Source organism: Archocentrus centrarchus, chromosome 9 (assembly GCF_007364275.1).
Source record: "Archocentrus centrarchus isolate MPI-CPG fArcCen1 chromosome 9, fArcCen1, whole genome shotgun sequence".
Lineage (NCBI taxonomy): Eukaryota > Metazoa > Chordata > Actinopteri > Cichliformes > Cichlidae > Archocentrus > Archocentrus centrarchus.
In genome coordinates, this window is record NC_044354.1 from 5,172,387 (window position 1) to 5,199,765 (window position 27,379).

Below are 27,379 nucleotides of genomic sequence, written 5' to 3' on the forward strand. Positions count from 1 at the left end.
ACTGCGAGCTGGAGGCCCCCCCCCCCGATGAAGCCAACAGAACCGCATCATCTGCAAAAAGCAGAGATGAGACTCTGAGGCCACCAAGGAAGAAGCCTTCCGCCACCTGGCTACGCCTAGAAATTCTGTCCATAAAAATTATGAACAGAATCGGTGACAAAGGGCAGCCCTGCCGGAGTCCAACACCCACAGGAAACAAATCCGACTTATTACCGGCTATACGGACCAAGCTCTCACTGTGGTTGTACAAGGACTGAATGGCCCGCAACAATGGGCCAGACACCCCATACTCCCGCAGAACCTCCCAAAGAACACCTCGAGGAACACGGTCGAATGCCTTCTCCAAGTCCACAAAGCACATGTAGACTGGTTGGGCAAACTCCCACGCACACTCGAATATCCTTGAGAGGATAAAGAGCTGGTCCAGCGTTCCACGACCAGGACGAAAACCGCATTGTTCCTCCTGAATCCGAGGTTCGACTAACGGACGCACCCTCCTTTCCAGCACCCTGGCATAGACCTTACCGGGGAGGCTGAGTAGTGTGATCCCCCGAAAGTTGGAGCACACCCTCCGGTCTCCCTTCTTAAAGATGGGGACCACCACCCCGGTCTGCCAATCCAATGGCACTGCCCCAGATCTCCACGCGATGTTGCAGAGGCGTGTCAACCAAGACAGCCCTACAACATCCAGAGCCTTCAGGAACTCAGGGCGAATCTCGTCCACCCCAGGGGCTCTGCCACCAAGGAGTTGTTTAACTACCTCAGTGACCTCACCCCCAGTGATGGTCAAGTCATCCCCCTCATCCCCAGACTCTGCTTCCACTACAGAAGGCGTGTCAGTGGGATTCAGAAGGTCCTCGAAGTATTCCTTCCACCGTTCGACTATAGCCTCAGTTGAAGTCAGCAGCAACCCCCCCGCACTATAAACAGTGTGAGTGAAGCACTGCTTTCCCCTCCTGAGTCGCCTGACGGTTTGCCAGAATTGCTTCGATGCCGTCCGAAAGTCTTTTTCCATAGCCTCACCGAACTCCTCCCGCACCCGAGTTTTTGCTTTGGCCACTACCCGAGCTGCATTCCGCTTGGCCTGCCGATACCTGTCAGCTGCCTCCGGAGTCCCACAGGCTAACCAAGCCCGATAGGACTCTTTCTTCAGCTTGATGGCTCCCTTCACCTCCGGTGACCACCATCTGGTTCGGGGGTTACCACCACGACAGGCACCAACCACCTTGCAGCCACAGCTCTGAGCAGCAGCCTCAACAATGGAGGTGCGGAACATGGTCCATTCGGACTCAATGTCCTCAGCCTCCCTCGGAATGCTGTCGACGTTCTGCCGGAGGTGGGAGTTGAAGATCTCCCGGACTGGGGCTTCTGCCAGGCGTTCCCAGCGCACCATCACAATACGTTTAGGTGTGCCAGGTCTGTCCAGCATCTTCCCCCGCCACCTGATCCAACTCACCACCAGGTGGTGATCAGTTGACAGCGCAGCTCCTCTCTTCACCCGAGTGTCCAGAACATACGGCCGCAGATCTGATGATACGATTACAAAATCGATCATCGACCTGCGACCTAGGGTGTCCTGGTGCCATGTGCACTTATGGACATCCTTGTGTTCGAACACGGTGTTTGTTATGGACAAACTGTGGTTTGCACAGAAGTCCAATAACAAAACACCATTCGGGTTCAGATCGGGCAGGCCGTTCCTCCCAATCACGCCCCTCCAGGTCTCACTGTCATTGCCCACGTGAGCGTTGAAGTCTCCCAGCAAGACTATGGAGTCACCAGATGGAGCACTCTCCAGCACCCCACCCAGCAACTCCAAAAAGGGTGGGTACCCTGAACTGTCATTCGGCGCATAAGCGCAAACAACAGTCAGGACCCGTTCCCCAGCCCGAAGGCGCAGGGAAACTACCCTCTCGTCCACCGGTGAAAATTCCGACGTACAGGCAGCAAGCCAGGGGGATACAAGAATACCCACCCCAGCTCGCCGCCTCTCACCGAGGGCAACTCCAGACTGGAACAGAGTCCAGCCCTTCTCCAGGAGACTGGTTCCAGAGCCCAGGCCATGCGTTGAGGTGAGCCCAACTATATCTAGCTGGTATCTCTCAACCTCACGCACTAGCTCAGGCTCCTTCCCCACCAGAGAGGTGACATTCCATGTCCCAATAGCCAGTTTCGATAGCCGGGGATTGGTCCGCCAGGGCCTCCGCCCTCGGCCACCGCCCGATGTTTTCCTAGTTTCCCTTTGTTTTAGTCTTGTGTTTCCCGATGTTTCGTGTTAGGTCTGCGTTTCTGTTTCCTTGAGTCACTTCCTGTTTTATTCTGACAGTCTCGTGTTCTCGTGTTTTGTGTTTAGTTTTGCTTCCCCTGTGTCATTCAGTTCATTTGTTTTACCTGTTGTTCCCTGTTGTTTCCACTCTCCCTGATTTCCTTGTGTGTATTTAATCCCTCAGTTTTCCTCTGTTCATTGTTGCGTCGTCATTGTTTATCATCAGTGTTTCCTGGGTGCTAAACTGTGCACTTCAAAGTCAGACAAACGCTGCGTAAACTGCACAGTGTGTCCAGTTTCTCAGCAGCCACAGCAGTGGAGACTTGGAAAGGTTTTTTATTTATTTATTTTTGGCAACATTGAAATTGGCATAAATTCCCTTTTTGCATCTGCGCCTCTCGCAGGTGCAACTTGACTTGAAAAGCTTTCACTGCGTTATACATGTGCATAAATCATGCTGTCCCATCTCTGAAGCTGCAGGTTTAACACATTAAGATGCTTCATTGTGTTGCAGAGAAAGACCGACTCACACAGCCCCAGAGCCCTGCTGAGGCTTTTCCTTTATTTTCTATAAACTGACTAATTTCCTCAGGCATCTCATCGCACCTGTGTGATCAGGAATGTCACCAAAATGCAGAAGGTATTTCCTCCAGAAAAAAACCAAATTGCTGGTGATTTAAACCTTTGCCTCTTATAAAGTTTAGTGTCTGTGTCACGGTGCTTATGACGTGTCCTGTGTTGTATGTTCTATCTGCGTAGCGTTTCTTGGTGTGTAATGCAGTGATGCACTGTCAGGTCACCTGTGCAGGTCTCCCTCTGCATCTTCTCCCGTATCTGTCCCACAAATCTGCTCTTTTCCCTGCACATTGCAGGCAGGGAAGAGAGACACACGGATGTCAGTGATCAGGTCCTCTGCCTCCCACCTGTTTGGAAAATCCCTGTTTTCCACATTTCGTCTCGGCGTGGTTTTTGACCTGCTCCCTTGGCGGCTGTGGCCTGGGGGTGGCTTGGGCCTCTTTGGCATGTGGGGGGGCTCTGCCGGGTGTTGGCTGCTCTCGGGCGCTGGGGGCCTCGGGGGCTACATGCTCAGCTCGTGCTGGGGGTGCCGGCCTGCCGGGGGGGGGGCTGCTTGTCGCCTCTGGCTCTCTGGACTCTAGCCCTTCGACTGTGGGGGCTCCGTCTTTGGTCTCCCTCCTTCCTCCTCTGGGGAGTGCACACGGTTACCATCGGAATGTGTGGCCCCAGGTCTTCTGAGGCTCCAGGCTGTGGATGGCCTGGGTCCCCTGGGTCCCTCCCTATTTGCCTCTGGATTGCGGGGGGCATGGTTGCAGTTTCTTGCCCTCATTATTGAGTACATTGCATGACAGAGGCGCATACACACACATTACTACAAACAATAAAATTGTATGTGTGTGTGTGTTTATGTATGTGCATGTGGGTGTATGTATGTATGGATGTGTGAGTGTGTGTGAGTATATTTACTTTTCTTCGATTTCTCTTTTTTTTTTCTTTTCTTCCTTTTGTCCCCCCCCCTTCTCCCCCCCACCTCTTGTTCTTGCCCCTTCCTTGTTGCCTGTCAGTCTTGGCATAAATAACTAAATAAAAAGATAAATAAATAAAAATACAAACATTAACAAGAATAGCCTATAGAAAACATATAGAGCTGTTCTTGTTAAAGCAAATATGTTTGGTACATCCGTGCATTCGGATCATCATTCCGATTGTGAAAAATGCCAGACATGACAGGCTTAAAAAAAAAAAACCCTATGAGCAGCACTTGGTGACAGTGGGAAGGAAAAACTCCCTTTTAACAGGAAGAAACCTCCAGCAGAACCAGGCTCAGGGAGGGGCAGTCATCTGCTGTGACCGGTTCGGGGTGAGGGGAGAGAGACAGGACAAAAGACATGCTGGGGAAGAGAGACAGACATTAATAATAACTAATGATTAAATGCAGAGCGGTGTATAAACAGAGTAAAAAGAGGTGAATGAAAAGAAACACTCAGTGCATCCTAGGCCTATTGCAGCATAACTAGGGGATGGTTCAGGGTCACCTGCATAAATTAGCTTTTCAGCATCACTCTGAGAAAGGATGTTTCTACTTTTAGAAATATTGCACAAATGCAAAAAAGTGGTCCTACATATTTGTTTAATATGACCATTGAAGAACACATCCTGGTCAAAAATGGCCAAGATAATACCATCCAGAGTAAGTATCTGGTTAGACAGCATGTTTCTAAGATTTGTGGGGCCGAGTACAAGAACTTCAATTTTATCTGAAGTTAGAAGCAGGAAATTAGAGGTCATCCAGGCCTTAATGTCTTAAAGACATTCCTGCAGTTTAATTAATTGATGTGTGTCATCTGGCTTCATGGATAGATAACCATTTTTAAAAAACTCTTTCAATTCTGCCAAGAAGAGTGGACAAATATCGAACCACAATCATGCCAGAAGCTTGTTGATGGCTACCAAAAGCATCTGGTTGTCGTGCAACTTTTGACCCTGTGTGGATTATAGAAACTTGGAAATGAACTTAAACTAGTGCACCCAGTTGATTAAAACAGTTAGATTTCTCAGGCAGAACATTTCTTATTATCTATCTTTTTTTTAATCACAGCCTAAATGCACTGAAACCCAATGTGGTGCACAGCTTTTTATGTTGAGCTGAAAGGATGTGATCTAACCATGAGTCAGCAAAATAGAGGCATGGGAACTGATGCATGCTGATACTGTTTCAAAGTCTGTGGTCAAATTTATCATAAATAATCATTTTATTTAGTTGGTGTGTGAAGGAGGCTTTATACATGATGCTGCACACATTGTCACTGGGTGCAGACATGTAGATCGATCAGTGAAACTTTCAGCTATACTAATGAGGGTTTCTAAAAGCTGTGTTAGAATTCAGAAAAACTAGAAGATTGCATCAAAAAATAAAACTGTATGTGTGGAGGTAAATTATGACAAAAGACATCATGTCTTAACACACCAAGTCAGTTTAACTTCAGTTCAATTCAATTTTATTGATACAGCGCCAAATCACAACAAACAGTCACCTCAAGATGCTTTGTATTGTGGGTAAAGACCCTACAATAATACAGAGAAAACCCAACAGTCAAAACGACCCCCTATGAGCAGCACTTGGCGACAGTGGGAAGGAAAAACTCCCTTGTAACAGGAAGAAACCTGCAGCAGAACCAGGCTCAGGGAGGGGCAGTCATCTGCTGTGACCGGTTGGGGCTGATGGGAGAGAGACAGGACAAAAGACATGCTGTGGGACAGAGACAGAGATTAATAACAATTAATGATTAAATACAGAGTGTTGTCACGGTCCTGGCCCGGTGGCCCAGTGTTTTTGAGTTCCTTTTTGTTTAGCTCTGTTTTGTTGTATTTTTCAGGTTGTGTTTCATTTAGGTTAGATCCTAAGTTTGTTATGGTTAGGTGTTATTTAGCTATTTGTATGTTTTCCATCCATTCATCCATCCATCCATTTTCTTCCGCTTATCCGGGGCCGGGTCGCGGGGGCAGAAGCCTAAGCAGAGAAGCCCAGGCTTCCCTCTCCCCAACCACCTCCTCCAGCTCATCCGGAGGGACCCCAAGGCATTCCCAGGCCAGCCGAGATACATAATCTCTCCAGCGTGTCCTGGGTCTACCACGGGGCCTCTTCCCGGTGGGACATGCCCGGAACACCTCACCCAGGAGGCGGCCAGGAGGCATCCTAATCAGATGCCCGAGCCACCTCAACTGGCTCCTTTCGATGTGGAGGAGCAGCGGCTCTACTCTGAGCCCCTCCCGGATGGCCGCACTCCTCACCTTATCTCTAAGGGAGAAGCCAGCCACCCTTCGAAGGAAACTCATTTCTGCCGCTTGTATTCGCGATCTTATTCTTTCGGTCACTACCCAAAGCTCGTGACCATAGGTGAGGGTAGGAACGTAGATCGACCGGTAAATCGAGAGCTTCGCTTTTACGCTAAGCTCCCTCTTCACCACGACGGACCGGTGCAGCGTCCGCATCACTGCAGAAGCAGCCCCGATCCGCCTGTCGATCTCCCGTTCCCTTCTCCCATCACTCGTGAACAAGACCCCGAGATACTTAAACTCCTCCACTTGAGGCAAGAACTCGTTCCTGAGCCGGAGATGGCACTCCACCCTTTTCCGGCTGAGGACCATGGCCTCAGACTTAGAGGTGCTGATTCTCATGCCAGCCGCTTCACACTCGGCTGCGAACCGTTCCACTGCGAGCTGGCGGCCCCCCCCCCCGATGAAGCCAACAGAACCGCATCATCTGCAAAAAGCAGAGATGAGACTCTGAGGCCACCAAGGAAGAAGCCTTCCGCCACCTGGCTACGCCTAGAAATTCTGTCCATAAAAATTATGAACAGAATCGGTGACAAAGGGCAGCCCTGACGGAGTCCAACACCCACAGGAAACAAATCCGACTTATTACCGGCTATACGGACCAAGCTCTCACTGTGGTTGTACAAGGACTGAATGGCCCGCAACAATGGGCCAGACACCCCATACTCCCGCAGAACCTCCCAAAGAACACCTCGAGGAACACGGTCGAATGCCTTCTCCAAGTCCACAAACCACATGTAGACTGGTTGGGCAAACTCCCACGCACACTCGAATATCCTTGAGAGGATAAAGAGCTGGTCCAGCGTTCCACGACCAGGACGAAAACCGCATTGTTCCTCCTGAATCCGAGGTTCGACTAACGGACGCACCCTCCTTTCCAGCACCCTGGCATAGACCTTACCGGGGAGGCTGAGTAGTGTGATCCCCCGAAAGTTGGAGCACACCCTCCGGTCTCCCTTCTTAAAGATGGGGACCACCACCCCGGTCTGCCAATCCAATGGCACTGCCCCAGATCTCCACGCGATGTTGCAGAGGCGTGTCAACCAAGACAGCCCTACAACATCCAGAGCCTTCAGGAACTCAGGGCGAATCTCGTCCACCCCAGGGGCTCTGCCACCAAGGAGTTGTTTAACTACCTCAGTGACCTCACCCCCAGTGATGGTCAAGTCATCCCCCTCATCCCCAGACTCTGCTTCCACTACAGAAGGCGTGTCAGTGGGATTCAGAAGGTCCTCGAAGTATTCCTTCCACCGTTCGACTATAGCCTCAGTTGAAGTCAGCAGCAACCCCCCCGCACTATAAACAGTGTGAGTGAAGCACTGCTTTCCCCTCCTGAGTCGCCTGACGGTTTGCCAGAATTGCTTCGATGCCGTCCGAAAGTCTTTTTCCATAGCCTCACCGAACTCCTCCCGCACCCGAGTTTTTGCTTTGGCCACTACCCGAGCTGCATTCCGCTTGGCCTGCCGATACCTGTCAGCTGCCTCCGGAGTCCCACAGGCTAACCAAGCCCGATAGGACTCTTTCTTCAGCTTGATGGCTCCCTTCACCTCCGGTGACCACCATCTGGTTCGGGGGTTACCACCACGACAGGCACCAACCACCTTGCAGCCACAGCTCTGAGCAGCAGCCTCAACAATGGAGGTGCGGAACATGGTCCATTCGGACTCAATGTCCTCAGCCTCCCTCGGAATGCTGTCGAAGTTCTGCCGGAGGTGGGAGTTGAAGATCTCCCGGACTGGGGCTTCTGCCAGGCGTTCCCAGCGCACCATCACAATACGTTTAGGTGTGCCAGGTCTGTCCAGCATCTTCCCCCGCCACCTGATCCAACTCACCACCAGGTGGTGATCAGTTGACAGCGCAGCTCCTCTCTTCACCCGAGTGTCCAGAACATACGGCCGCAGATCTGATGATACGATTACAAAATCGATCATCGACCTGCGACCTAGGGTGTCCTGGTGCCATGTGCACTTATGGACATCCTTGTGTTCGAACACGGTGTTTGTTATGGACAAACTGTGGTTTGCACAGAAGTCCAATAACAAAACACCATTCGGGTTCAGATCGGGCAGGCCGTTCCTCCCAATCACGCCCCTCCAGGTCTCACTGTCATTGCCCACGTGAGCGTTGAAGTCTCCCAGCAAGACTATGGAGTCACCAGATGGAGCACTCTCCAGCACCCCACCCAGCAACTCCAAAAAGGGTGGGTACCCTGAACTGTCATTCGGCGCATAAGCGCAAACAACAGTCAGGACAGTCACCTCAAGGCGCTTTGTATTGTGGGTAAAGACCCTACAATAATACAGAGAAAACCCAACAGTCAAAACGACCCCCTATGAGCAGCACTTGGCGACAGTGGGAAGGAAAAACTCCCTTTTAACAGGAAGAAACCTCCCGCAGAACCAGGCTCAGGGAGGGGGGGTCATCTGCTGTGACCGGTTGGGGCTGATGGGAGAGAGACAGGACAACAGACATGCTGTGGGACAGAGACAGAGATTAATAACAATTAATGATTAAATAGAGAGTGTTGTCACTGTCCTGGCCCGGTGGCCCAGTGTTTTTGAGTTCCTTTTTGTTTAGCTCTGTTTTGTTGTATTTTTCAGGTTGTGTTTCATTTAGGTTAGAGCCTAAGTTTGTTATGGTTACGTGTTATTTAGCTATTTGTATGTTTTCCTAGTTTCCCTTTGTTTTAGTCTTGTGTTTCCCGATGTTTCGTGTTAGGTCTGCGTTTCTGTTTCCTTGAGTCACTTCCTGTTTTATTCTGACAGTCTCGTGTTCTCGTGTTTTGTGTTTAGTTTTGCTTCCCCTGTGTCATTCAGTTCATTTGTTTTACCTGTTGTTCCCTGTTGTTTCCACTCTCCCTGATTTCCTTGTGTGTATTTAATCCCTCAGTTTTCCTCTGTTCATTGTTGCGTCATCATTGTTTATCATCAGTGTTTCCTGGGTGCTAAACTGTGCACTTCAAAGTCAGAAAAACGCTGCGTAAACTGCACAGCGTGTCCAGTTTCTCAGCAAAAAGCTGCAGCCACAGCAGTGGAGGTTTTTTATTTATTTATTTTTGGCAACATTGAAATTGGCATAAATTCCCTTTTTGCATCTGCGCCTCTCGCAGGTGCAACTTGACTTGAAAAGCTTTCACTGCGTTATACATGTGCATAAATCATGCTGTCCCATCTCTGAAGCTGCAGGTTTAACACATTAAGATGCTTCATTGTGTCGCAGAGAAAGACCGACTCACACAGCCCCAGAGCCCTGCTGAGGCTTTTCCTTTATTTTCTATAAACTGACTAATTTCCTCAGGCATCTCATCGCACCTGTGTGATCAGGAATGTCACCAAAATGCAGAAGGTATTTCCTCCAGAAAAAAACAAATTGTTGGTGATTTAAACCTTTGCCTCTCATAAAGTTTAGTGTCTGTGTCACGGTGCTTATGACGTGTCCTGTGTTGTATGTTCTATCTGCGTAGCGCTTCTTGGTGTGTAATGCAGTGATGCACTGTCAGGTCACCTGTGCAGGTCTCCCTCTGCATCTTCTCCCATATCTGTCCCACCAATCTGCTCTTTTCCCTGCACATTGCAGGCAGGGAAGAGAGACACACGGATGTCAGTGATCAGGTCCTCTGCCTCCCACCTGTTTGGAAAATCCCTGTTTTCCACATTTCGTTTGATGATTTTTGGGGTCAGGCTAGCTTAAATGTCGCTGTAAAAAGTGCTCACTGACATTTTTATCCACTAATCACTGATAAATGTGTCACTGGCAAATTGGGAAAATGGGTTAGTGCACAGGGCTAGGCCTGCACAGCAGCCATTTCAGTGCATAATGGTAGCATAAATGGTGTATATACGTACACATACCACAGCGAAAATGGGTTAAATGGCAAGTTGCTTTTGGTAGCCATCAACAAGCTTCTGGCATGATTCTGGCTCAATATTTGTCCACTCTTCTTGGCAGAATTGAAAGAGTTAATTTAAAATGGTTGATTTCCTGGCATGAAACAGGGTTGTTGTTGGGGCTTTGGGAAGGCCATTCAAGAAGCTTAATATTGGTCTGTGTTATCAATTCCCAAACCAGTTTGGATGTGTGTTTGGGATCACTGTCGTGCTGAAACACTCAATTGAGCCCAAGTGTTAATGGTCTAGTTGTTCTCTGCCGATGGTACTCCATCCGCTTTGTGCAGTGTACCAGTATCACTGGCAGCAAAGCAGCCCCAGAGCATGATGCTACCACCACCATGCTTTACAGCTGGTACAGTGTTCTTAGGTTTGAAAGCCTCATCTTTACTCCTCCAAACATACCTCTTTTCATTGTGGCCAAATAATCATAGACATTTTACCAAAGGTTTTTAACGGTTAGGATTGATGTGTTAATTTTGCTGACTCATGCAGTTCCTGGTCAGACCACATCCTTTCAGCCCAGCATATAAAGCTGTGCCTCACAGTGGATTTCAGTGCATTCAGCATCTGATCAAAGAGTGGTAAGAAGAAATGTTCTGCCTGAAGAATTTCAGTGTTTTCCTCCCATGCCTGCTCCTCTTCATAATCCAGCCAGGTGAGTAATATTTTCTACTGTACTTTAATTTACTTATTGATAATTTCCTCCTCCTTGTAAACAAACAGAATGCAAAGTCACTTTACTGATATCTTTCAGTATTACAAAGCAGCTGGTGCAGGGTGTTTGTGTCACTCCTCTGTTCATGACTTGATCTTCTGCTGATTTTGTTACATGACTGGATATTTTCACTTTGTTTCAGGTCGTGGTTCTGAGATCTTTGGAGGTAAAGAAGTCTGGCCACACTCGCTGCCTTTCATGGCTTATGTGGAAAGTGAAGAATATTCCTGTGGAGGGACTTTAATCCATCCACAGTGGGTCCTGACGGCCGCCCACTGCACTGAGTAGGAACCTTTACTGTTCTTAGTGTTAATTTTAACAGACTGTATGAAAGATGATACTTAAAAAGATAACTGACATGATATCACATGTCCACACATTTTGTTCTGATAATAAATTGGTTCAGACTGAAAATTATATTGCTGGATTGTTTTCCAGTTTACAAAAAAAAGGCAATACAAAATATTATGTCAGTGAGCATTTCACTGATATGGTCGGTGTGAACATTTTTCAAACTTTGCATCTCTGTACTTATCAATAATTGATATATTTCTTTATCATGATGATAGAAATCAAATTGCACAACATGAAAATTGGTCATATTTGACAGCCTTGCTTTTTAATGAAACTTAATGAACTGGAACATGAATGTAGGTAGTAAAATGTTTAATGTATCCAGAATCCTTTCAAAGGTCAAACACACACTAACACACGCATTACTGCAACAAGATGACAAGCTGATTTATTTTAATATAGAGGATAAAAATACAATATTTACAACCTTGTTGAATTCTTATTTCTAGGTTTTCCACTATCTTGTTACCATAATATCAGACAGCAGACACTAGAACACAGATGCCGGGAGATAAGAACAACGGCAACCAGGAAATCAAAATATAAACAACTAATAAACCAACAGGAAGCTAAGATGAATAATCCAAACTAAATGCAAACTGGGAACAAAACAGGAAAACTCAATGAAAACAGAACCTAAATGAGCTAAACACAACTGCACTCAGTTAAAAAAATAACACCGTCATGGTCCGGGGTCCAGTGGACCCCGTGTTTTTGTTTGCTTGTTTTTGTCTGTTCTGTTTTGGGTTTTGATTGCCGGGTTTGTTTATGTTTTGCTTTCTAGTTTGTTGTGTTTCCCAGTGTCAAGTCTGCGCCTTTGTTCCCCCGTCTGACTTCCTGTTTTATTTTGATAGTCGTCCAGTCTGTCTGTTATGTTCAGTTTTGCTTCCCCTGGTCTTGTCATAGTAATTAGCTTCCCCTCTGTTCCCAGCTGTGTCCACTCCCCTTGTTATCCTCTTGTGTATTTCAGTCCAGTGTTTTCTCTGCCTGTTGTTGTGTCGTTGTCTTATAAAAGCTTAAAAAGTGTAATACATTTATTAATCTATAACATTTTATGTATTTGAAATTCTTGATTCAGCTGAAGAAAAATGAAATGCAGATTCATCTAAGGCTACACAACTGAGCCATAGACAATAATACACATGTAATGACAACTATGCAATTGCTGTAGCACTGCTGACCTACTAACCTTTTATATAAATGAACTGTCATCACTACACTGTTTTTTCTGTTGCAGTATGACTAAAGTGACCCTGGGAGTGCACTCCATCACGAAAGAGGAAAAATATTCTAAGCAGTTCCGAGAGGTTGAGAAACGTTTTCCTCATCCCGACTATCAGAATGCATTCCAGGGCAACGACCTCATGTTGCTCAAGGTCAGGTGATAATTCAGTGTCCAACCGTCAGTGAAGCAAAGATGTAATATGGTTGTTTTCACTTTATATAGTGTACTTTCTTTATGGCCAACCATGTTAAGGTAATGTATAGATGGTCGTTATCAATATGTAATTTATTAAAAACTTTTTTTAGCTTAAGAAACCAGCGAAGAAAACCATGACTGTAAATTGGCTCAAGTTTGGCCAAACTGTCAAAGACCCTGCAGGTGGCAGCGAGTGTCTGGTGGCTGGATGGGGAGAAACTGAAAATTCACACTCGTCAGATGTCCTCTTGTCTGTCAGTGTGACTGTGGTCGACAGAGAGAAGTGCAACTCTCGTGATTATTACAACCACAGACCTGTTATCACCAGTGACATGGTCTGTGCTGGTTCAAATGGGTTAAACATGGCAGATAGCTGTCAGGTAAGTATGAATATTGTTTTTTTTTTTCTCTCTCACTTGTAGTAAATGGCCTTTCAGCTCAACACACTTTTGTCTCTTTCACACCTGTGAGTCAATCAAAGAAAGTCTATCATGTATTTGTTCTCGCTTCAGGGGGATTCAGGAGGGCCACTGTTGTGCAATGGAGAGCTGGTTGGAGTCACTTCTTTTGGACGGGGTTGTGGCATCATTAAAAAACCTGGAGTCTATTCATTTGTCTCAGAGAAGCAACTCAAGTGGATCAAAGAAACAATGAAGTCATATGAATGAATCCATAAGGGTCACTCCATACGAGCTGAGCAAGATCTTTGATGCTTTGTTGTTAAATCTGTCAATGCTGTCATTGTAAACCAATTACTTGATCAGTATCCATTTTTCATTTCATTGGTTCTCTTATATTTTAATTTCTGCTAGCTTGCTTTAATTTTGACAGATTATGCACATATATAACAGCAGCCTGCTCATTGTTAGCCCTTTCCACTGAAGGAAGTAAAGGCCGATAAAGGTGGCACAAACATTAATAGGAATGACCCCCTAAACACATTTTCATTATATTAGAGCATTATTACATATTGTATGTATTAAAAATACATTGCTAATAATTTTTTCAAGTAAATTATAGTACCCCCAAATATGAGTGCTCCTGTTTTCTGCAGATGATGATGCTGCAACAAAACCAGGGGAAAGCGATTTTTTTAATGTGCACACAAAATCTATAAAAGTAAAACAGCAAAGTGAAATTATTCAGTCTGTCATGCAGAAATTCACCACCTCCTGGGTGTGCTTGAACCCCCCCCCCCCCACCCCCCCCCCCAAAATTTTTTTTTTCTAACATCCTTTCTACTTTTTCTACTTTCTAATAAAGCTGGAAGCATGAATAAAAAAAACACATTTCCTTCTCTCTTTCTTTCATTGTTTGTACTGCAATTCTTTAAAATTCCCATATTTTTATTATTCAGATTAACTAACTTATAACTAAAAAACACAGTTTTTATTGTATTTGCTGGAAACAAACCAGCACCATGTAATTTTTGTCAAGATAAGTTCCTGATCTACAACAAAAACAGAAGTTAACAGTTATTTATCACTTTCATTAGTAATATACATTTGTATACACGGATATGAATATAAATGGTGGGAAATATGTAATAACAGCCTGATTTTGATGCCTAATTTTCAATTCAATTTTATTTATGGAACACCAAATCACAACAAACAGTGACGTGCACTGAGGCACTGACTCGTCTGGAGTCGGATGTTCACATATATGAACCCAAAATAGAAGCTAACATTTCCATTTTAATTATGCTTATGATGAATTATTGCTTAATCAGCTCCATACTGTTTAACAATGATGGTAAGAAAAACAATTTTTTTCTTTGGGGGGTTTCGCCTTTTAAATAAATTTAAAAGCATGTATTAGGATAGGCCTTTTTCAAGATTTTGGGGTGTGTTGTAATGGTTTAAGGTAAATTATGTTATGTAGTCATTACATGATTTATTATTTTTTTTATATATTCATGAGAATTTCTCCTCCTTTTAAAGATAAAATATCTACTGACTGGACCTGCAGGCCCAACTTTGCAAAATATGATGTTGGTGAAAAAACCTGCAGCACAGAGCAGACATACAAGGTCCATCCACCACGTGGTCAGAGCCCTTCAGGGCTGAGAGCAGCTCGTGTGCAGAGGCCATGAAATGAAGCAGAAACATGTCCCATGTGAAAGATGGCAGTCATGATAAGCTGAAGTTGTTTTAGGACATACAGGTGCTGGTCATAAAATTAGAATATCATGAAAAAGTTGATTTATTTCAGTAATTCCATTCAAAAAGTGAAACTTGTATATTATATTCATTCATTACACACAGACTGATATATTTCAGATGTTTATTTCTGACAACCAATGAAAACCCCAAACTCAGTATCTCAGAAAATTAGATTATACCAGGTACTGGTAGCTTTGGTGTGTGCAGGTGCCAAGTCCTGCTGGAAAATGAAATCTGCATCTCCATAAAGTTGGTCAGCAGCAGGAAGCATGAAGTGCTCTAAAACCTCCTGGTAGATGGCCACGTTGACCTTGGACCTCAGAAAACACAGTGGACCAACAGCAGCAGATGACACGGCACCCCAAACCATCACTGATTGTGGAAACTTTACACTGGACCTCAGCCAACGTGGATTCTGTGCCTCTCCTCCTCCTCCAGACTCTGGGACCTTGATTTCCAAAGGAAATGCAAAATTGACTTTGATCAGAGAACATAACTTTGGAGCTACAGCTGAATTAAAAATAATTACAGTGGAATTCCACATAACTAAAATTTACTTACAGGATAGTTACAGCCTAAGGGCTGGCCTTAAAAGAAAGCGTTACCAAAACCTCTAACATTTTATTGCACATGCATCCTTACGAAGTCAGTGAGAGTAAATGTGGGCTCTCTATCAAAGGACATGTTACATGCCAGCACATCCACAGCACTACCTTCATGATTTCAATATCTCCATCAACATTGTGTATTTTTTCATCATTCACCTCCACAAATATTGTTTCATTTGTTCTAAGTGGTCTTTCTTTTGTAAATTATAAAGTGACCTTTTAAAAACGCTCATCATTGTGGCTGAAAGTGTCGGTCTAACCTACATGTCTGCACCCAGTGAGCGGGAAATAGTTATTTATGATACATTTGACCACAGGCTTTGAAACAATATCAGCATGTATCAGCTGCCATGTCTCTGTTTGCTGACCCGTTAATTTTCATGGTTAGACCGCATCCTTTCAGCTCATCATAAAAAGCGTCGTGTGGGCATCATCGTGGATTTCAGTGCGTTCAGCATCTGCTCAAAGAACGGTAAGAAAACATGTTCCACACGAGGAATTTCAGTCTTTTTGTCTCATGCCTGCTCCTCTTCATCCTCCAGTCAGGTAAGTAATGTTTTCTATTGTACTGTAATTTATTTATTGATAAATTTCTCCTTCATGTGAACAAGCAGAATGCAAAGTTACACTGAATATTACAATATATCATTGAATATGAACATATCATTGAATATTACAAAGCAGTTGATGCAGGGTGTTTGCTTCATCTGTTCTTGATCATCTGCTGATTTTGTTACGCGACTGGATTTTTTTTTTTTTTTCAGGTCGTGGTTCTGAGATTATTGAAGGGAATGAAGTCAGGCCACACTCACTGCCTTTCATGGCTTATGTGGAAAGTAAAAGATCTTCCTGTGGAGGGACATTAATCCATCCACAGTGGGTCCTGACGGCCGCCCACTGCACTAAGTACGAACCTGAGGCTTACTTTTCTTAGCAGCGTTTATATTTTAACAGACTATATGAAAGATGACAGATAATTAATTCGAGATCACATGTCCACACACTTTGTTCTGATAATATTTTGTTTTAGAGTGAAAATGATAATGCTGGATCTTTTGTCAATTTACAAAAATTGGCAAGAAATCGATGTCAATGTCATTTCACTGATATGGTCAGCATAAACATTTTGGGAACTTTACATGTCTGTACTTATTAAGAATTGATAGATTTCATTATCATGTTCACATTGGCATCACATTGAAAATGTACAGCTTGTGGAAATCATTCAGTTGTGTCTGCTGTCATCACTACACTGTGTTTTCTTTCACAGAATAATTAAGGTGACTCTGGGAGCGCACTCCATCAAGAGAACGGAAAAATATTCTAAGCAGGTCCGAGAGGTTGAGAGACGTTTTCCTCATCCCGACTATTCCGATAGATACCACGACAATGACCTCATGTTGCTCAAGGTGAGGTGACCATTCAGTGTTCAATAGTGAGTGAAGCAAAGCAGCAACAATGTGAATAAGTTTGTTTTACCGTATGTATAGACCTGTTGTAATGAATCGCTGCACCTATTTCCCATTTTCCAAGGAAAATACATAGGTCAATGAGTGGTGGTTCAAGACTTTAGCACAATGTTGCACATATATTTACTTTAGGGCCATCTCTGTGAAGGTAATGACAGTCATTATCAATATGTAACTTTTTTTTTTAACAATCCTTTTTCAGCTTAACCATCCAGTGAAGAAAACCAAGACAGTAAATTGGCTCAAGTTTGGCCAAACTGTCAGAGACCCTGCAGCTGGCAGCAAGTGTCTGGTGGCTGGATGGGGAGAAACTGAACATGGCGAAACATCAGATGTCCTCATGTATGTCATTGTGACTGTGGTCGACAGACAGACGTGCAACTCTCGTGATTATTACAACCACAGACCTGTTATCACCAGTGACATGGTCTGTGCTGGTTCAAATGGGTTAAACAAGGCGGATACCTGTCAGGTAAGTATGAGTAATGTATGAATTTTCTTTTCTTATTTGAAGAGCCTTTCAGCTCAACACACTTTTGGCTCTTTCACACATGTGACTCAGTCAAAGAAAGTCTATCATGTATTTGTTCTCGCTGCAGGGGGATTCAGGAGGGCCGCTGTTGTGCAATGGAGAGCTGGTTGGAGTCACTTCTTTTGGACGGGGTTGTGGCATCATTAAAAAACCTGGAGTCTATTCATTTGTCTCTGAGAAGCAACTCAAGTGGATCAAAGAAACAATGAAGTCATATGAATGAATCTGCAGGCGTCGCTCCATACGAGCTGAGCAAGATGAGAATCTGTAATGCTTTGATGCTAATCTGCTGATGCTGTCACTGTAGACTGATTACTCGATCAGTATTCATATTATCATTTCATTGTTTCTCATATTTTATGATATTTTAGTTTCTGCTAGCTTGCTTTGATTTTTACAGATTCTGCACATATATGATAGCAGCAGCAGCATGGTTAGGAAGATAGGACTGACCCCCCCAAACACATATTTAGTGTTTCTGAATAAAAAAGGACACAGTCACTGTGATGGTTTGTGGATTACTGTTAGGCATTTTGTCTGTTGTCACTACAGACTCTAAATATAATTTTTTCAAATAACTTAAAGTTTCCCCAAATATTACTGCTCGTGTTTGCTGCAGATGCCTGCCACTGCTGCAAAGAAACCAGGAAAAAATGATTTTTTTATGTAAAGACAAAATCCATGAAAGTAAAGCAATAAAGTGAGATTATTTTTCAAATACACTTTCTACTTTTTCTGTTTTCTAATAAAACTGGAGGCATGAACACAAAAGACACATTTCCTTCTTTTTCTTTGTTTGTTTGTACTGCAAATCTTTAAATGTTCACCCTTTTACAGGAACTCCTAAAACATTTTTTCATGCTTGAAGACCCCAAAACAAAAATACTTTCTACTGAATTTTTTACAATCTAATAAAGTCAGAGACAGAAATAAAAGAGAAAAATTCTCTTTCTTTCATGGTTTGTGCTGAAACTCTTTGAAATGTCATTTTTAATATATATGGTCATACATACATATAAATAGGAAAGTGTTAATTACAGCCTGACTTTGATGCCCAAGAAAGTGTTTAGTTTATTTCTCATTCTAACAATCTGTGCTTGAAAACCCTGAAACAAAGATATTTTTAGTGTGATTTCTACTTATTCTACTTTCCTATAAAGCTGGTGGTGTGACTAGAAAAAGACATTTTTCCTTCTCCTTTGTTTGTTGTTTGTACTGAATGTTTTCAAAGTGTCATCGTTAATATATACAAGTATACATTAATATAAATAGCAGGAAAGTTTCTGTAAAAAGGTTTCCTTCTAAAGACAATTACAGTCATGTCAGCACAGAAAATATTCAGGAGAAAAAAAAACGATGAAGCTCTCACTGAGAGCAGACCTGCTGCACAGCTGACTGCATCCACAGGAAGTCAGTGACAGTAACTGTGGACTGTTTCAATGCCAGCACATCCACAGCACTACCTTCATGATTTCAATATCCCCATCAACATTGTGCCTTTTATCATCATTCACCTCCACAAATATTGTTTCATTTGTTCTGACCGGTCAGTGTTTTATAAATTATAAAGTGACCTTTTAAAAACGCTCATCATTGTGGCTGAAAGTGTCGGTCTAACCTACATGTCTGCACCCAATTAGCGGGAAATAGTTATTTATGATACATTTGACCACAGGCTTTGAAACAATATCAGCATGTATCAGCTGCCATGTCTCTGTTTGCTGACCCGTTAATTTTCATGGTTAGACCGCATCCTTTCAGCTCATCATAAAAAGCATCGTGTGGGCATCATTGTGGATTTCAGTGTGTTCAGCATCTGCTCAAAGAACGGTAAGAAAACATGTTCCACACGAGGAATTTCAGTCTTTTTGTCTCATGCCTGCTCCTCTTCATCCTCCAGTCAGGTAAGTAATGTTTTCTATTGTACTTTAATTTATTTATTGATAATTTTCTCCTTCATGTGAACAAGCAGAATGCAAAGTTACACTGAATATTACAATATATCATTGAATATGAATATATCATTGAATATTACAAAGCAGTTGATGCAGGGTGTTTGCTTCATCTGTTCTTGATCATCTGCTGGTTTTGTTACGCGACTGGATTTTTTTTTTTTTTCAGGTCGTGGTTCTGAGATTATTGAAGGGAATGAAGTCAGGCCACACTCACTGCCTTTCATGGCTTATGTGGAAAGTAAAAGATCTTCCTGTGGAGGGACATTAATCCATCCACAGTGGGTCCTGACGGCCGCCCACTGCACTGAGTACGAACCTGAGGCTTACTTTTCTTAGCAGCGTTTATATTTTAACAGACTATATGAAAGATGACAGATAATTAAAACGAGATCACATGTCCACACACTTTGTTCTGATAATATTTTGTTTTAGAGTGAAAATGATAATGCTGGATCTTTTGTCAATTTACAAAATTTGGCAAAAAACATGATGTCACTGTCATTTCACTGATATGGTCAGCATAAACATTTTGGGAACTTTACATGTCTGTACTTATTAAGAATTGATAGATTTCATTATCATGTTCACATTGGCATCACATTGAAAATGTATAGCTTGTGAAAATCATTCAGTTTTGTCTGGTGTTATTATGGAAAAACCTGTAAGTAGATTTGACTGCATTGCACATGAATATCGATATTAACACTTTCACAAAAAATAAAATGCTTTCATGATCCAGCATTCAGCACATTCACAAACATGTCTAAAAGGTACCCTTTAAACAATAAACACACAACTGATCCTCATTAAAGGTATTTTGTGTCACACCTGCTCCAGAACCGGAACAAGAAAGTAGGCAGTAAAATGTAACAGTTTAATGTATCCAGAATCTTTTCAGAGATCAAATAACACACATTACTGTAACAAAACATGTTAAGCTGTTTAAACTGAACAGAGAGGATGAATACACACTATTTACAACCCTAGGAAATAAATTATTGTTAATTTCCTATTTATAGATGTTCCACTCTTGTAAGCATGATATTGTCACATTTGTTGTAGAGAATTTAACTTGTAATGAAATTACAAACAAAAAGATGGGTGCTGGTCATTGTGATAGAGAATTTTATTTTTTTTACTGATTTAAAAAATAACACAGAAGTCACAGCTACATGAAAAACGTAATAATTTCTTGATCTATAACATTTTTATACATTTTTTATACATTTGAAATTCTTTATTCAGCTGGAGGAAAATAACATGCAGATTCATCTACGGCTCAGTAACAGCCATAATCCAGCCATTAGCAATAATACACATATAGTGAGGCAACTATGATTATTTTATTATTGTTGCACACATTCATGACCTATTAACCTTATATATAACTGAATGGTCATCACTACACTGTTTTCTCTTTCCCAGTATAATTAAGGTGACTCTGGGAGCACACTCCATCAAGAAAGAGGGAAAATCATGTTGCTCAGGGTGAGGTGACCATTCAGTGTCCAACAGTGAGTGAAGCAAAGCAGCAACAATGTGAATAAGTTTGTTTTACCGTATTTATAGACCTGTTGTAATGAATCGCTGCACCTCTTTCCCATTTTCCAAGGAAAATATTTAAGTCAATGAGTGGTGGTTCAAGACTTTAGCACAATGTTGCACATATATTTACTTTAGGGCCATCTCTGTAAAGATAATATATAGATGGTCATCATCGATATGTATTTTTTTTAAAAATCTTTTTCAGCTAAAGAAGCCAGTGAAGAAAACCAGGACTGTAAATTGGCTCAAGTTTGGCCAAACTGTCAGAGACCCTGCAGCTGGCAGCAAGTGTCTGGTGGCTGGATGGGGAGAAGCTGAAAACAAGTGACAATCAGATGTCCTCATGTATGTCAGTGTGACTGTGGTCGACAGACAGACGTGCAACTCTCGTGATTATTACAACTACAGACCTGTTATCACCAGTGACATGGTCTGTGCTGGTTCAAATGGGTTAAACAAGGCGGATACCTGTCAGGTAAGTATGAGTAATGTATGAATTTTCTTTTCTTATTTGAAGAGCCTTTCAGCTCAACACACTTTTGGCTCTTTCACACGTGTGAGTCAGTCAAAGAAAGTCTATCATGTATTTGTTCTCACTGCAGGGGGATTCAGGAGGGCCGCTGTTGTGCAATGGAGAGCTGGTTGGAGTCACTTCTTTTGGACGGGGTTGTGGCATCATTAAAAAACCTGGAGTCTATTCATTTGTCTCAAAGAAGCAACTCAAGTGGATCAAAACAACAATGAACTCATATGAATGAATCTGCAGGCGTCGCTCCATACGAGCTGAGCACGATGAGAATCTGTAATGCTTTGATGCTAATCTGCTGATGCTGTCACTGTAGACTGATTACTCGATCATTATTCATTTTATCATTTCATTGTTTCTCATATTTTATATTTTAGTTTCTGTTAACTTGCTTTAATTTTACAGATTCTGCACATATATGATAGCAGTCCATTCAGTGTTAGCACTTTCCATTCCAACACATATTTAGTGCTTCTGAATAAAAAAGGACACAGTCACTGTGATGGTTTGTGGATTACTGTTTGGAATTTTGTGTGTTGTGACTACAAACCGGTACATAAACATGGTATCCCGAATAACCATTTTCCCAAATATTACTGCTCGTGTTTGCTGCAGATGACTGCCACTGCTACTACGTAACCAGGAAAAAGTGATTTTTTTTTTTTATGTAAACAGAAAACCCATGAAACAACATTGAGATTATTTTTCAAATACACTTTCTACTTTTTCTGTTTTCTGATAAAACTGGAGGCATGAATACAAAATACACATTTCCTTCTTTTTCTTTGTTTGTTTGTACTGCAAATCTTTAAATGTTCACCCTTTTACAGGAACTCCTAAAACATTTTTTCATGCTTGAAGACCCCAAAACAAAAATACTTTCTACTGAACTTTTTACAGTCTAATAAAGTCAGAGACAGAAATAAAAGAGAAAAATTCTCTTTCTTTCATGGTTTGTGCTGAAACTCTTTGAAATGTCATTTTTAATATATATGGTCATACATACATATAAATGGGAAAGTGTTAATTACAGCCTGACTTTGATGCCCAAGAAAGTGTTTAGTTTATTTCTCATTCTAACAATCTGTGCTTGAAAACCCTGAAACAAAGATATTTTTAATGTGATTTCTACTTATTCTACTTTCCTATAAAGCTGGTGGTGTGACTAGAAAAAGACATTTTTCCTTCTCCTTTGTTTGTTGTTTGTACTGAATGTTTTCAAAGTGTCATCGTTAATATATATGAGTATACATAAATATAAATAGCAGGAAAGTTTCTGTAAAAAGGTTTCCTTCTAAAGACAATTACAGTCATGTCAGCACAGAAAATATTCAGGAGAAAAAAAAACGATGAAGCTCTCACTGAGAGCAGACCTGCTGCACAGCTGACTGCATCCACAGGAAGTCAGTCAAATATTGTTTAATTTGTTGTCTATTTTATTTTTTATTTTTTATTATAAAGTGACCTTTTAGAAAAGCTCATCATTGTGGCTTTAAAGTGTCCGTCTAACCTACATGTCTGCACCCAGTGAGCAGGAAATGTTTTTTATTTATGATACATTTGACCACAGGCTTTGAAATATTATCAGCATGCATCAGTTTCCATGTCTCTGTTTTGCTAACTTATCACTTTTTGTGGTTCATCCTTTACTATAAAAAGCATCGTGTGTGCATCATGGTGCTTTCAGTGCATTCAGCATCTGATAAAGGAGCGATAAGAAGGAACGTTCTGCCTGTTTATCTTATATAGGGTGCAGCAGGATGCAATGAAGATATGATATAAAGGTCAGCTGCCCACATGAGATTAGACTGAAAATTTACAAGCTCAAAACGTTTGCAGTTTCTGCACAGACAGAAGTTAAAGAGAGTCTGGACCACTGAAACAATAATAACTCAGTACTCAGCAGAGCGCATACCTCCTCCACTCCATGTGCCAATACTACACTGATACCACCCAGTGTTGTCATACTCCATAAATTACAAAATCACAAACACTAGAAATTTTATTTTATTGGCTTTTAAAGACTGTAAAATATTATTTTATATTTATTTTAAAATGAGATCCACTTGAACAGATAATAGTATACATATATAGTCTGCGTATATTTAATGCAGTTTATGAACCCTAATGGCATCCTCAGAGAAAAAAACAAAACTTGGACCTTGATAATGAATCATATGTTCTTGGACCACTAAGAAGAAGTTTCATCAACTGGCTCAAAACCTTTTGAGTTATATTGCTAACAGACAAATACGGGTGAAAACACAACCTCCTTTAACCCATTGTTGGCGGTGGGGGAGGTAATAATAATGAGTTTCAAGGTGATTCACTCAATTTACCAAAAACAGACAAATTAAAAAAAAAGAAAAAAGAAAAAACATGAATCTTTGTAACCTCAGTAGTTTATACAGAAAGAACTTCAGAATCAAATCAAAACTCACACAAAAAACTTGTTGTTAACCTCTTTTTTCTCCTGCAGAGCTCCCTGCTCCACAGCAGCTGGGGTTATTCCCTCCTGAACCAATAAACAATCCTTTGATTATTAATAAGTTAATCTTTTGATCCACTTCTCAGTGGTTTGAGTCTGTTTTTGGGGTCCAGTTCATGCAAAAACACAACACTTTATATTATAAATGAGTGTTTCATCTGTACAGTGCTACTAAATGGACTTTGTGTTTATAAACTAACAGTGGGAAAAAGAACTACTCATGGATACACACAAGGAAACATTATATAAAATATAACTTTTTATTCAGGAGCTGCATTTCTGGAAAAAAACAAAAAGTGTACCAACTGTACTCTGTCGATCCTACATATGAAAAGTAAAGGTGTTCGTTTTATTATAAACTGCTGTGGTCTCAGGGCATGTGATGAAGTTACAGAGGTCAGGAAGCAGAGTAACACCTGAGATGTGATGTTTTGAGACACACTGACTTAGGACTACATTAAACTCATGCATTTAAAGTCAAATCTTATTTGCTTATGTACCAAATTATTCTTTCATATGACTGACATTAAGTTAGATGCTGGTATGTGTGCCATTTTTAACAAGGTTTGCACCACAGCAGTTCTCATTAATACTATAACGAATCAGTAGTGCTCAGAATAATAGCCTTCATTCATCCTCTTATTAAGGATTTTTATTATTATCATTCATTTCCTAGTTTTACCAGTCCACACAGTGCCAACCAAACATAGCAGAGAGCCCCACCTAGTGGTGCCACAGTGAGGCCAAGGTCATAAAAGTTGAGATGTTTAATATTTACTTGAAAAAAATCTTTGAGAGCTGTCTCTACCTGGCTGTGGTGACCTGACAGGAGTAAAGAAACAGCAGCATTTAAGAAAACGTCTGTGCTAACTAGCTGACAACCTTGTAATGGACGACACTTCTGGTCTGTTGTGACATTTTGCGCTCTTCCTGTGTAGCGTCTTAGCATTTGTCTTTTCTGGTCTGCAGTCATAGCCAGAGGTTTTGAGAATGATGCAAGTGTTGGATTTCACAAAGTTTGCTGCTTCAGTTTTTATTATGGCATTTTGCATAGACTCCAGGATGTTGTGAAGAGTGATCAGATGAATTGCAATTCATTGCAAAATCCCACTTTGCCATGAGCATGAACTTAATCCCAAAAAACTTTTTTCTGCTGTATTTCAGCCCTGTCACAAAAGGACCTGCTAACGTCAGTGATCCTCTCATTAGGACTCATTTACACAGTTGAGAGTGTTGATGAAGAAAAGGCTGGAGATCACTCAGTCATGCTGATTGAATTAGAATAGCAGAGTGGATGCTTTAAAATAAGGGTGATGCTTGAAAGTGTTGATCTTCCTCTGTTAACCATGGTTACATGCAAGGAAACACATGCAGTCATCACTGCTTTGCAAAAAAAAAAAAAGACGGGTTTCATGTGCGAGAATATTGCTGCTGGTAAGATTCCATCTAAATCAATCATTTATCAGATAATGAAGAACTTCAAGGAGAGAAGTTCAGTTGTTGTGAGGAAGACTTCAGGCTGCCAAAGAAAGTCCATCAAACACCAGCACCATCTCCTAACAGTGATTCAGCACTGGCATCAGGGCACCACCAGTGCAGAGCTCAATCAGCAATGGCAGCAGACGGGTTTGAGTGCATCTGCATGCGCAGTGAAGTGAAGACTTTTGGAGGATGGTCAAGAAGGGCAACAAAGAAGCCACTTCGAGCCAAGAAAATCATTAAAGACAGATCGATATTCTGCAAATGTTTTTATTTTGCATACGCTCCAGGATGTTGTGAAGAGTGATTAACAACCCTCTCTGCTACTTAACTGACAGATCAATATCACTAAAGTTAAACTGACTTGGTGCTGTACTCTGATTAAAATGTAGCAGCGTGTTTACCTCCACACATACAGCTTTATGTTTTTTCACACAATCTTCTAGTTTTTATGAATTCTAACCCAGCTTTTAGAAACACTTATAAGTACAGCTGAAAGTTTCACTGACATAACTACATGTCCGCACCCAGTGATAATATGTGCTGTATCATGTAAAGAACCTCCTTCACACAGCGACTAAATAAAATGTTAATATTTAAGTTACATTTGACCACAGGCTTTGAAACAATATCAGCATGCATCATCTGCCATGTAAATATTTTGCTGACTTATGTTAGATAACTACATTTACAGCTCAAAGACAGATAAGAAATGTTCTGTCTGAAAAATGTAGTGTTGTAATGATTTCTTTGACCTGCTCTTTTTTCAGTGTGGAATGATTGTACAGATACATCTATAGTTACTTAAAAAAACAAACAAGAACTGGGTTCACACGTTTAAATTTATTTTGGATTTCCTCTAAACTACACAGGGTTAAAAGTGAACATACACAGGAAAAAAAAATTGCAAATGGTGATTTTTTTTATTTTGACCAATACTGATGATTTTTACAACATTAATAAAGCTTCATGTGGTGCAAATTTAGAGCACTTTGGTGAAAATGGCACACATATAACATTAAGCATCTAACTTAAAGTCAGCTAGTGATTGGTAATGACAACAGCTATAATCTCTACAACTCGGGTGTCAAACGTAATCTGATTTGAACAGTCAGAAAACGGCAACTTTTTCCTCAACACACTAAATAAAATCAAAAAATTGTATATTTTTTTAAAAATAACATCAGGGAAAATGAGAATATTTCAAGCTGATTAAAATTTCCATTTATTTTTTTTTTCAGATAAAAACTGTGATGTGAATTTCTGCACTTCAAAGTCAGAAAATTGCTCCCTAAACTGTGTGTCCAGTTTTTCAGCAAAAAGCTGCAGCCACAGCAGTGGAGACCTGGTCTGATTTTTTTGGTAACATGGAAAGTGGCGTAAATTCTATTTTGGCATCAGCGCCTCTTGCAGGTGCAGCTGGACTTGAAAAGCTTTCACTGCGTTATACATGTGCATAAATCACGCTGTCCCATCTCTGAAGCTGCAGGTTTAACACATTAAGATGCTTCATTGTGTTGCAGAGAAAGGCCGACTCACACAGCCCCAGAGCCCTGCTGAGGTTTTTCCTTTACTTTCCATGAACTGCCAGATTTCCTCAGGTACTAATCGCGCCTGTGTGATCAGGAATGTCACCGAAATTCAGAAAGTATTTCCTCCAGAAAACACAGAAACTGCCTGTGATTTAAACCTTTGCGACTTATAAAGTTTATTGTCTGTGTTACGGTGCTTATGACGCGTCCTGTGTTGTATGTTCTGTCTGCGTAACGCTTCTTGGTGTGTAATGCAGTGATGCACTGTCAGGTCACCTGTGCAGGTCTCCCTCTGCATCTTCTCCCATATCTGTCCCACCAATCTCCTCATTTCACCGCACATCACAGGCGGGGAAAAGAGACACATGGGTTTACCTCCAATGTTTTATCGATTCCCAAACCAGTTTTGATGTGTTTTTGGGATAATTGTCGTGCTGAAACACTCAATTGTGCCCAAGTGTCAACGGTCTAGTTATTGATTTGAGGTGAACTTGGTAGTTCTTCGGTACTCCATCCACTTTGTGCAGTGTACCAGTATCACTGGCAACAAAGCAGCCCAGGAGAATGATGCTACCACCACCAT

At 41.8% G+C, this 27,379-nt stretch overlaps 2 protein-coding genes and 1 pseudogene across 2 annotated transcripts; all 3 read left to right on the forward strand.

Moving 5' to 3' along the window:
- The first annotated feature begins 10,574 nt into the window (after positions 1–10,574).
- On the forward strand, positions 10,575–13,165 carry LOC115785967 (granzyme K-like). Its single transcript, XM_030737932.1, has 5 exons — positions 10,575–10,663; positions 10,866–11,007; positions 12,315–12,453; positions 12,608–12,877; positions 13,010–13,165. The coding sequence occupies exons 1-5, from the start codon at positions 10,600–10,602 to the stop codon at positions 13,163–13,165; spliced, it is 771 nt and encodes a 256-aa protein (XP_030593792.1). The 5' UTR covers positions 10,575–10,599.
- A 2,561-nt stretch (positions 13,166–15,726) lies between these two features.
- On the forward strand, positions 15,727–17,494 carry LOC115785950 (granzyme K-like). Its single transcript, XM_030737901.1, has 5 exons — positions 15,727–15,816; positions 16,035–16,176; positions 16,541–16,679; positions 16,942–17,211; positions 17,339–17,494. Exons 1-5 carry the CDS (start codon positions 15,753–15,755, stop codon positions 17,492–17,494), a joined length of 771 nt encoding a protein of 256 aa, XP_030593761.1. The 5' UTR covers positions 15,727–15,752.
- A 1,591-nt stretch (positions 17,495–19,085) lies between these two features.
- LOC115786132 (granzyme K-like) lies at positions 19,086–21,529 on the forward strand (annotated as a pseudogene).
- The last annotated feature ends 5,850 nt before the right edge of the window (positions 21,530–27,379 follow it).